General features: G+C 34.4%; 1 protein-coding gene across 1 annotated transcript; it reads left to right on the forward strand.

The window, feature by feature from the left end:
• The first annotated feature begins 11,108 nt into the window (after positions 1-11,108).
• On the forward strand, positions 11,109-11,706 carry LOC149147424 (histone H2B.9-like). Its single transcript, XM_089445702.1, has one exon. It carries the CDS (start codon positions 11,109-11,111, stop codon positions 11,526-11,528), a length of 420 nt encoding a protein of 139 aa, XP_089301828.1. The 3' UTR covers positions 11,529-11,706.
• Positions 11,707-12,868: the final 1,162 nt, after the last annotated feature.

The raw sequence follows: 12,868 nt of genomic DNA on the forward strand, positions 1-12,868 counted from the left end.
TCATTGGAACCATCATGGTTCTCCCTCTAGCTGTGATCAAGAGAATGTCCTGGTCCACCATTGGTATGGCTTGTGCAAGCTTCATGAAATCTTGCCCCAGCACCATAGAATGATCATTCATGTCCATGATCCTCAAGTCCAACTTTCCAAACCACGAGCCCACTCTCACCTGAGTGTTCTCCATCACACCAATAACAACTTTCATGGTAGAGTTGACTACTTTGAAAGCACTCCATTCCCTCTCCATCTTTGCTTTCTTCCCAGAAGACTTTGTTGCTTTCCTGCTCAAGAAGCTATGAGTAGCCTCCGTATCCACCAAAGTTGCAAATCTCTTGCCCTTCACAGTCACCTGCACAAAACTAAACTTCAAGGCATCACCTCCTTCTGTTGGCTTTATCTTGTGTCTCACATCCGCAACCTTCTTCAAGAATTTGACCTCAGAAGTGTCAATTGGCTTGTGCTCCAACTTGACATTCCTACTAAGGTACTTCACCCCCTTGCTTGGCTCTTCTAAGCAACTCGATCCTGGTCTAGCTTGATTCCCTTCAAGCTTGTCCTCCATCGCATTCTGCTTAAGTGCACCAACCAAGTGCCCATTGACTACCTCCACGGAACTAAGCTTCCGAACATCCTCTGGATTATTACGATAGTGAGTCCCCAGGCTGTCAATGTAGTCGAGCTCATCCTACTCAATTACAACAACATTCTTATCAAGAAGTTTCTTCTTTATCTTCTCCTCAAGTTGCTTGATTTCGGTCTCTGCCATGGCACTTTCCTTCCTCAACCGGGCTCTTTCATCCAAGAGCTCTTGAAGGTCAAGTTCATTCTATTGGATCTCCTTGTCAAGTTCCTTGAGTTCATCATCCATCGTACCTTCGCATTGGGACTTGAGTTCTTCAACTTCTTTCCTTAGCTTCGAATAGCTTTCCCGGATCTTCATATTCTTAGACTTCATCGAAACCCAGTTAGAACTCCATCGACCCATCTGTTCCAACACTTTGTACCGGAAGACTTCACCTGCATTATGGCTAGACTCACCTGTCATAGGTTCATCCACCTTCTTTGCCTTTCACTCTTCTCCAAGTTCCCTGCAAGACATGAACCAGCTCTTGTTCCACTTGTATGTGAAACCAGCTTCCTTCACCTGCAAGTACTTGTTCACCTGTTACCAACTGTCAAGTGTTTACACACCTGCTTCACCCAGCTCCCTGCAAGACTCCTCCAAGTCTTCAAACTAGCTCTGATACCACCTGTCACGCCCCAGGGCTGGCAGTAGTCTTTCAACCTCTCTTGGCGAGGTGTGGCACCACCGAACACTTTCTTTTTACCAATACTTATGTTCGTGGACTACGCCTAATCATATGTCCTACTTAGTTTGTGTTTCGCAACTAAGTAATTATTAATGTTTTCTTTATACCAATGAATACTCATGCACATTCATTAACATCAGAAATTATACAAGAGAACACAATTGCACAGTATAAAGGGAGGGGCAACTCCCTGAACAATGAGTCTGCCCGAAATATATATTATACAATCTTCAATATTACAAAGCTTTACAAGTATACTTGGAAACAACAAGTTTCATACTTAGCCAAATTTACAACTTCATCACACCTCCGTGTGATAACCAAGATTTCCTTACCCAAGTTGGGTGGGCACGCCCTCACACGAGCTGCCTTCCGCACTTCACAACCGAATCTTGTTTCTTCGTGCACGACAGGTGGGTGACTCCACCAAGTCACCAAGACATCCTCTTCCTATGCACAACCAGCTTCACCAATGTTCCACCGATCACCCGGCTTCACTAACGTTCCACTGTTTTATGTTTACACGATGGGCGGGCGCTCACCCAAGCCACCCAAGAATCCATGTCAACCTTCACCCGAGCGGCGGGCGATCTCTACCCACGCCCTCACCAAAAACCGAGACAATGCGTTCTTCTTCATGTAGCCTCACCCAAGGTTGGGCGCATCAGTGTTCCACGTCTTCCCTTTGTTTGTTGCAGCTACCCTTTGTTCTGTGCACTTCTCCTTATTGGATGAGTGAGTTCGTTTGCTTTCCAAATGAGCTCCATGCGTGGTATAGTTATATGCTCCCATGGATGGTCGTGCCATTCCCTTGGCCAACCCTTACAATTCATTCATCAACGTCTTTGTATTGCCTTTCTACTTAGTCGGCCCATTGGCCAACACTTGAAATGCAAACCTCCAACCGTCGGCTTCATACGTGGATTGCCCACGCTCATCCACCATGTAAACAAGCTCCCTCAACACTTCGTTCAAAATTTTTCAAGTGTCGCTCCGTTGTTCTGTTTATTCGTGCGCACACCATGTCGCACTTCATCCTTCACACGCATTTCGGTGATGCCCAGGACCGCAGGTCCTTACACCAAAGGTCGGAGTTGGTGATGGGAGTTGCATTCACATTGCTTGTATCTTCCTACACTACAGGCATATGGGTGATGCCTCCAAAGATTTAAATATGGGTGGGACTACTTGCAAATCGATTCCAAACAGCAAAACTCAGGCCAGAGTTGGTGATGGGACTTGCATTCATATTGCATAAAAAATTTAATACTTATAATAGTAAACTTGCATTCATATTTCATAAAAAACTTAAATACTTATAACAAACTTACTATGTAACAATATTTTTTACAATAGATATTCACCCAAACTTTAGCATACATATTATTAGTTGTAAATAAGCTTTGTTACAATACCATGGTCTAATACCATGGATCATCAATACCACATGCCCAAATACCATCTCTCATTTCACAATCAAATTATTTTATTTGAATTTAATTTATAATATTTTTTAATTAAATCTAAAAATAAAAAGATTATAATTATTTTTGAGATATATCTAAACCCTCTATCACATTAAAATATATAAGATATAAATAGTAACTAACGATCCACTTTACCTTATAGATTAAAGTAATAATTTTGTAACCACATTTAAATTTCATTAATAAGCACATAAAAACTTAATACTTACAATATAAAAAAACTTTCAACCATGGATATTCACCCAAACTTTTCCATGGATATTATTAACTTTGTTACAATACAATGGGACAATACCATGGCTCATCAATGCGACAAACAATCTCTCATTTCACAATCAAGATATGTTATAAATATATATTTTTTCAATTTAAGTTTATAACATTTTTGGGTGGACTAGGTCAAATTATATAAAAATAAAGATAAAAGTAAAAAATAAAATTACTAATTAAAATGATTAATAATTAATAATTAAACCAACTTAGATCCATCTTAACGATATATCAACCTCCCAAAGGGATTAAATTTCTCTATGTTTATCCTGAAGTTTTTCACTAAATTATATCCAGAATTAAGATGGATGTAGGCTGATTAATAATTAAATTAAAATTTTAAAAGTTTGTTACAAAATAAACACGCGTAATTAAATGAAAATTTGGGAAACCGTATTAAAAAATAAACATCTCAACATAAAAATAAAAACACAAATTTTGGAAAACCCACAATCAACCCTTGAAAGAAGTGTGGATTAACCCCCCAATAATTTATTACCAAGAATATATGATACTTAACCATGGATATTCACCCGAACTTTACCATACATATTATTAGTTGTAAATAAGCTTTGTTACAATACCATGGTCTAATACCATCGCTCATCAATATCACATGCCCAAATACCATCTCTCATTTCAAAATCAAATTATTTTATTTGAATTTATTTTATAATATTTTTTAATTAAATCTAAAAATAAAAAGATTATAATTATTTTTGAGATATATCTAAACCCTTTATCACATTAAAATATATAAGATATAAATAGTAACTAACGATCCACTTTACCTTATAAACTAAAGTAGTAATTTTGTAACCACATTTAAATTTCATTAATAAGCACATAAAAAACTTAATGATGATGATGATGATGATGGTTAACGTCCGCTGAGACCAAATAATGATCTATCGGACCTAAAAAGACAAATTATTTATTTTGATTTAAGATTTTATTCCTATGCTCAAAAAGCTTGGAGAGAAGCCTCCCGAGTTCACTATAATTTTGGCATTGTAAAAGGCTAGGAAGGTCAGTATTGTAACAAAGGTTGTGAAATTGAGATCTAATGTGGTTGTATGCAGGGCACTCTAAGAGGAAGTGGTTTTCATCCTCGATGCTCCTATTCTCACAAATATGGCAGATCCTTTCCATCCATGGTGTTTTAGGAACTGCCCAGCGGCCAGTTTCACTATGGAGCTCATGAGAATTCGTTCTAATCTTTGCTATATTAATTTTCTTCTTTGGGCTAGTTAGAATAGAGAGATACTTTTGATCTTCAAGGGTGGGGTTGATGACCTTCTTATAATAACTTAATTTTCTTTTAGACGCTAAATCTTTCTCACACCACAATTTTTCTTTGAACTTAGAAGTAACAATATCTTTAATGTTATTTATGTTTTGCAAAGCATCATTCTCATTGATCTCCCAATAGTTTAACCAGGCCCTTGTGTCCTTATGCCATCCTCGGTTAAGCCTTAGGTGGTTTTGGCTGGAATTTAAAGCTAGCTTAGGAAGTCTATGATTGTCTATGTTGTTGAGCTTGTGCTTGTACAACAGAAACATGAGCATAGCTAGGCTCTCAATAGGAGAAAGAACTGCTTCTATAAGGAGAATAGGATAGGGTGTATTACTTTTAATTTTCAGGTTATAAGTTATAAAACACTTCTGGATTTGCTCAATCTTCCTCCATGATTCTCTGGAGATGCTGCAGCCCCAAACTTCACAGCCATATAAGATAACAGGAGTGACTAAAGTTTCAAAGAGGAACTTCTTTTTATCCCACATTACGAGGTTTGTTGTTTTACAATTATTTTCAAGACCAAAATAAGCTTTCCATCCCCCATTGATCCTTTTCTCAATGCTATGGTTCCAGTTGAGCTTGTGATGGATATCAATTCCTAGGTACTTGTAAGAATACACTTCCTCCAAGTTATTATTGTCATACATAAAATTAGCGCAAGTGTCCTTCTTGGATTTGATAATCATAACTTTTGTTTTGTCAGTGTTAACAGTCATACCCATGGTAGAGCAGAAATCCTTAAGAAGCTTTAGTTGCTTATCAAGATCAGAAGGGCACCTTGCCAAAAGAACAATATCGTCAGCATAGAGAAGAAGGATAATGATTATCCCAACTAAGATTGTGCCACCACATCCTGCTTCTTCTAAATAACCTTCGAGCTTATCGATGTAAATGCCAAATAGAGTAGGGGAGAGGGGGCAACCTTGTTTAACTCCGATGTTACACTTAATATCTTTTGACCATCCCTCATTGTTCTTTAGCTTGGCAATTACATTCTCGTATAGCCTTATAGCAGCAGCTCTTAACTCAAGAGGAACCTTTAGCTCTTCTAACCTATTCCAAAGGTTGTATCTAGGAACCGTATCGAAAGCCTTCCTAAAGTCTACAAAGCAGCAAAATAAATTGGATTTATCATTACGACATTCCTCTGCAATGATCCTTAGCATAACAAGGTGGTCCATTGTTGAGTGATGCCTTCTGAAACCTGCTTGGCCTTTAGCCCGCTTACCTTCACTTTCAAGCCATATGCTTAACTTTTTTTCCAGAATACTACCATATAACTTGGCTAAGAGAGGGCTGATCATAATTGTCCGATAATTAGAGGGGTTATTTGTATCTCCACTTTTAAAAATAGGGATAATGAGGCTCTCAGTCCAAGGTTTAGGGAACCCTTGCTTAACAGCTTGATTGAAAAGCTTGTGTATGTGGGGGATGAGGACAGGGCCTCCAATTTTTAAGATTTCTGCCTGGTAACCTTCAATGTCCTTAGCTTTCCCATTCGCGAGGCGATTAACCCCAAACTTAATGTCTTCTAAAGAGAAGACTTCTTTCGTTGTGAGGAGGGTTTCCAAATTATCCATGACATTAGGAGATTCATAAAGCTTTTTAAGATAAGAATTCCAATCGTGAAGAGCAATTTTATTATTATCCTTAGTCTTCCTAGTCAGAATCTGCCTCCAAAATTTCTTAGGAGCTACCTTAGAGAGGTGTAAGAGATTCTCCTGTCTTTGACGAATGTACTGCCTCTTTTTCCTTTTAATTAGGGCTTTGTATATTCTTATCTTGTCCATTTTAAGAGAATCATCAACAGCTTCCTTAATCGCTCTCCTCACATTTTTACAATCTTTGTCATACCAAGGATTGGTTTTGCTATTTCTTTTATTATTTGAGACTTCAATTGAGAACTTTTTAATAGAATATGAGAGGGTTGTAGTAAAATTATGATATAGGTCTTCTATGTTGTCTATACTAGATAAAGGAGGCAAATTAGTTTTTAATTCATTTAGAAGAGGTCCTTTTTATTTTTATCAAATATTAAGTTCTTTTGGTTGTAAGTATTATTTTCTATGGGAACTCTATGCATGACAAAATTGAGGGTTATAAGTAAAGGCCTATGATCGGAGTCAGGCTCGTGGTCGTTTAAGATGTCAAAGTTTATCATTTCGTTGTATAATGGAAGATCAGAAATAACATAGTCTACCACGCTGCTACCAAGTCCATGGATGCAGGTCATCTTGCTGGAATTGGGCCACTTTTTTAGACCATTGCAAATTATGAGATCCTGAGCACTACAGAGCTTGACTAGCTCTGACCCAAACAAATTTTCCCCGAGGTCTTCAGAGCTCCTTTTGTACCTACTAGCCAGGGTAGGGTCTTCGTCTAACCAAAGAGGATTAGGGTTGGAACGATTGCTTAAAATAATAGCTTGGTTGTTTGAAGGTCGAGCATTGAAGTCACCTATTAAAAGGATATTACCATCATTCCTTAGGCTAGAAATATCGTTCTCTAAACTATTGTAAGGGTTAGTTTTATCTAGATTCTTCTTCTTATAGAAGTTAGAATTAATGGGGGGGAAATAGCATATTGCTATGTAGGACTTTTTATTATTAATGTCTCTGATCTCTATCCAACTAAATTGGTTGTGAGGGTTGTTTTTATAAAGCCTAACATAGGGGGAGATGTTCTTCTTAATGTAACAAGCTATTCCCCCAATGCCTCTACGGGAGGATCGCTTGTTCCACGTAGACCATAGCGTACAGCCATCTATGTTAGGGACCTTAGATTCTTCGTGCTCCCAAGTTTCAACAAGCAAAATAATATCAACATCATTTGAAATCCAACTTAGCTTGGGGCCTTTGTTCCATGGGAAGCCCCGACAGTTCCAAGAAAGGATCCGGAGCATGTTTAATTGCTATTGATTACTATCTTTTTGGTTTTTGTCTCGAATAAAGGCTTTTCTATTTCTGATTATTGCCCATTTTCCTTCTTTTCTAGCTTCTTTTACCTTTTGAACCTCCTTTCTTAATTCTGCTTGATCTTCTGGAATGAGATCTTCATTTATGAATATTCCCGTTCCTTTTAGACTTGAGGTTTTACTAAGTATGTTGTGCTTATGATCAGTAGAGCTCACCTTTATGCAGATTAATCTTCCTTTATTCTCGGTTAATTTCCCCAACCTTGTTGCTTCTGTGAGACACACTGTTTCAATTTGTAATCTATTATGTAATTCTGTCTGGACTAAGGCTAAAGTATCCTCATCTTCTTCCTCTTTTAAACCGAAGATTATAAGGTTTAAGGTCCTTTTGTTACGTTCGTGGTCTAATTCTATTAATTTTTTCATTTCGTCTTTAATTGGTTTAATATCTAACTTATCTACCACACTATTTAGGGTGAGGCGGCTATTAACTTTTTCTTCTAATTCTTTAATCATGTCTTTCATTTTAAGACCCTCTAAGGTATCAGCGTCTCCTTGCTGGGATGGTTGGTTAGTATCTTGGTTTTGTTTTTCTATAACATGCAATCTAGTCTCCATTGCCTCCATTTTATTCTCCAGTAGTTCTATTTTATTTTCTATTTGTTTTTGGATAGTGTTTTCAAGAGATGCAAAAAAAAATTCCAGCATGGCTTCTAACTCTTTTTGTAACTTGGCTTCTCTTTCTTCTCTACGTTTCTCTAAAGACTCTATATACTCATAGAGGCCTTGTAGAGTAACTGTGCTAGGTCTGCCCTTGGTAATCTTTGGTAACTGTGGTGAAATATTCATACTTGAAATTATATGAGAAAATATGTATTAGAAAAGAAAAAGATAAGGAATGTGTGCACCTGATGTGTGAGCCAAGATCTCCAAGCTTTGGATTTATGTATGCGAGCTTTGAAACCAAGATCACCGAATGCGTTTATAAATGCGAGCCCCAGAACCAAAATCACCGAGAGCTCAAATTATATATGCGAGCCAAGATCACCGAATGCGAGGGTTTATATATACTTCAAAAACCGGAGCCTTAGAACTGGAACGAGGGTACCGAGCTTCGGATTTATATATGCCAAAATCACCAGATGCGAGGATTTAAGAGAATCGTTCAATATATATCTACATTGATAACCGAACTCCGCACCCATTTTATTGAAGACTGCACTGTTTATATATGCGAGAGACTGTTTATATCATGAGACTTTATATACAACCGGAACCGAGACTATATATCATGCGAGACTGCACTGTTTATATGCGAGAGACTGTTTATATGCCAAGATCACCGAAACTATATATGCGAGAGACTGTTTATATCATGAGACTTCCACTGCGAGAGACTGTTTATATCATTAGACTTCCGCTGCGAGAGACTGTTTATATCATGAGACTTCCGCTGCGAGAGACTGTTTATATCATGAGACTATATATCATGCGAGAGACTGTTTATATGCCAAGATCACCGAAACTATATAAAAAAAAAACTTTTAACCATGATATTCACCTAAAGTTTTCCATGGATATTATTAACTTTGTTACAATACAATGGGCCAATACCATGGCTCATCAATACCACAAACAATCTCTCATTTCACAATCAAAATATGTTATAAATATATATGTATTCAATTTAATTTTATAACATTTTTGCGTGGACTAGGTCAAATTATATAAAAATAAAGATAAAAGTAAAAAATAAAATTATTAATTAAAATTATTAATAATTAATAATTAAACCAACTTAGATCCATCTTAACGATATATCAACCTCGTAAAGGGATCAAATTTCTTTGCGTTTAAACGCTTCTTGAAGTTTTTCACTAAATTAGATCCAGAATTAAGATGGATCTAGGTTGATTAATAATTAAATTAAAATTTTGAAAATTTGTTACAAAATAAACACACGTATGAACATAATCAAATGACAATTTGGGAAACCCCATTAGAAAATAAACATCTCAACATAAAATAAAAACACAAATTTTGAAAAACCCACAATGAACGCTTTGAAAGAAGTATGGATTAACCCCCCAATAATTTATTACAAATAATATATGATACTTACCTCCGTCCCCCACCCCTTGTGCTCTCTCTCTATATATAATTCAACCATCACAATTGATTTAATTCCTATTCAACTACTAAGAATTTTGAAATTTAACCATCTTAAAATAAATCCCAACTAACAAAATTTGACATTATATTCAAAATACTTATTTATAACTTATAACAAAACTCTTCCAAATTTGAAGCAAAATAAAAATTAGTCTATTCTAGTAAAACTTTTAAAAATTGACTTTATATTCAAAATACTTTAATGTATAAATCACATTGAATATTTTGGTCGATGCTTTTTAAAGCAACAAGTGTGTGGTTCATCTTCAGGGCACCATGAAGAAACAGATCTAGGAAGAGGGTTAAATGGGGAGAAAGGTCAACCTAACAGGTTGAAAAACGGCTATATTTGACGGGAGGAAAAGGGAAAAATTTAATATTATTTAAATAGATTAAATTATTTCATTAATTGTTTATTTAATCAATATATATTAAAGTCAACCTATTAACCTAACGGTTATATTTGACTAAAGTTTTTATAATATTAATAAATTTATAAAAAAGTTTTATTTATCTTATTAATATATTGTCTTATTATTTCAAGTTTATATTAATAATATTTAATTAATTAATAAAACGACTATTATTATTATTTTGTTACTCTTTCTCATATTTATTTATTTTTATTTATTTTTAAATTTTAATGTTACTTATTATTAATACTAATATTACTAATAGATATCAAAATACTTATTTATAACTTATCACAAAACTCTTCCAAATTAAAAAGTAAATAAAGCATCCATCATTAACTTTGACTAAACTTTTTGAAATTTAACCAAAAAAATGTCATTAACTATTCCAATAAAACTCGTTAAACACCAAACATTAACATTTGACTTTATATTCAAAATATTTATTTATAGATTATCATACTACTCTTCCAAATATTAAAAAAAAATAGAAAAAAAAAATTATAGTTAAGATATTGCAGAAAACTTTTAAACTTGCCATGCACCCTTGAAAGATGTATGGATTAGTTTTAAGGAATTTAGTGCGTCCATAGGGGTTCTTAAAGGAGATGCTATAATGTTTAACATTTTGATTAGGTCAAAATCAAATAAAAATAATAAAAATAAAATAATTAATATTTAATATTTAATAATTAATAATTTTAATTATCAATAAAACATTTTAACCCGTTAAAATTAATGAAATTAAAATTAAAAATAAAATTAATAAATACAATTATCTTAATAATTAAATAAATTTAAATTCATTTTAATTTTTCGTTAAAATTAATGAAATTAAAAATAAAAATAAAATTAATAAATACAATTATCTTAATAATTAAACAAATTTAAATTTATTTTAACTTTGAATTTATTAAGTGTTGAAAAACCATAAAATCTCTTAATATACCAATCTTTTTCATCTCTTAAAATAAAAAGAAATTTGACCAAGTGGTAACTTGACCGTTAAAATGAATGTAAAGTCACCAAATATTTTATAGTCAAAGTTTGAATCCACCCTAACATGTGGCCTACGTCAACAATTCGTGGCGCCAGATATCAGCCAATAGGAAAGACACTCCAACCCTTATATAATGAAACGACCTCTTGCTTTCATTTTGCATAGACGCTTTTTCATTTCACAGATATAGCAACACCGAGTCTTTTCTGTGGTCTCAGGTTCGAGTCACGATAGTGACATCAATGGCCCCGAAGGCAGAGAAGAGGCCCATGGCTGGGAAAAAGCCATTGGCGGGGAATTCCCCTTCAACAGAAAAGATGTCTTCGAAGTTGGAGAATAAGGTAGTAAAGGAAGGAGACAAAAAGAGCAAGAAGCACAAGAAAAGTGTGGAGACCTACAAGATCTATCTCTTCAAGGTTCTGAAGCAGGTCCATCCGGAAATGGGTATTTCCAGCAATGCCATGGGAATCATGAACAGTTTTATCAATGATTTATTTGAAAAATTGGCGAACGAAGCATCCAGACTCTCTCACCTCAGCAAGAAGCCAACTATTACTTCACGGGAGATCCAGACAGCCGTAAGACTCGTTCTTCCAGGGGAGCTCTCCAAGCAAGCAGTGTCTGAGGGTACTAAGGCCGTTACAAAATTCAGCAGCGCTTAGAGTCCGGTCCTCTTTTGGCGATTTCTTTTAAATAAGTGTAGGGTTTGATAACCGTCATCTGGTCAGAGGGAGTCGCATTTTGGTCCGGCTGCATCACAATTTTAAAATTTTTGCATTTTCGCTTCTTTCTGCATCACAAGTTTTTGCATTTTGGTCAGTCTGCATCACAAGTTTTGCATTTTCCGTTCTTTTTTCTTGTTCTTGTGTAAGACTCCGAAACGGATTCTTATTCTCAGTCTTTTCCTCTTGAATTGCTCTTCAATTGAGCTTTCACATGTTGCTTTAAAGATTTGAAGTCAATATAATAAAATTTATTTTCTGTTTATTTGAAAAACTTGCAGTATCTTTCTTTGATATACAGAATTGGAACATGTAACATATGCTGTTCGGCCGTGCGCATCAAGGCCCTGGTAAGAGGATATTTTTATAATAATGTTATAAACAACAATATTTTGATATGCAGAATTGGTGTTATTCAGCTGTGCACTTGAAAGCCCCGCCTTGATATTTTTAAACTAATGTTATAAAGAACAATACAGTATTGTTAGGGTTACAGTGGAGAACCGGTGAGCGGCAACCATTTCCTCTAGATGCTCTAGAAGCTTGGATAATTGGAAGAAATACTCTAGATGCTCGGAAGCTTGGATAATTGGAAGAAATATATGCATTTGATATGGTTGAGGGTTCTCCATGTGACATGGATATAGAGAATGCCGGAGGAATTTGGCAGCAGATAATCTTGTTTGTAATTTGATTGATCCTGTAATTAATAAGGGTTGGAATTGTGTAATGCTGGCAGGGCCGAATTTGAAAATTTTGAAATCTGGATGCAACAAAATGTTTGGTTCTCTGTCAAAGGAATTTAAATGTTTAATCAAATTTTTACTATTAATATATTTTATATTTAATTATAATTAATTTTTTTAATTTATATCTATAAAATTTTTGAAAATTTATATTTATTAAATGTGAATAAATATTCAATAAAAAAATCATGTTTATATATATATAGAAAATGTCCAGCAAATAACTCATTTGTAACATTTTACACTTAAAATTTTTTCACTATAAAAACATAATATAAATTTTTTCACATTTATCCATAATTGTAATGAGATTTTCCACATAATATTATATGTTATTTTGAATATTAAAGTCTTTACAAATATTTATTACTACAGTATTTTTTTAAAATAGGTTTGTCTTATAATAATAAAATATTAATTCAACATTTTTGTGTTAAATATGGAAATCAAAAAGTTTTTCCTTGAGAAAATTAAATAGGCTATAAGGTTACTTAATTTGGTTTTAATATTATTTTAATTTTTTCTTAATTTGGT

This window comes from Pinus tabuliformis, chromosome 9, assembly GCF_031772625.1.
Source record: "Pinus tabuliformis cultivar Carrire ecotype Pingquan chromosome 9, CPIR1, whole genome shotgun sequence".
In the NCBI taxonomy this organism is placed as follows: Eukaryota; Viridiplantae; Streptophyta; class Pinopsida; order Pinales; family Pinaceae; genus Pinus; species Pinus tabuliformis.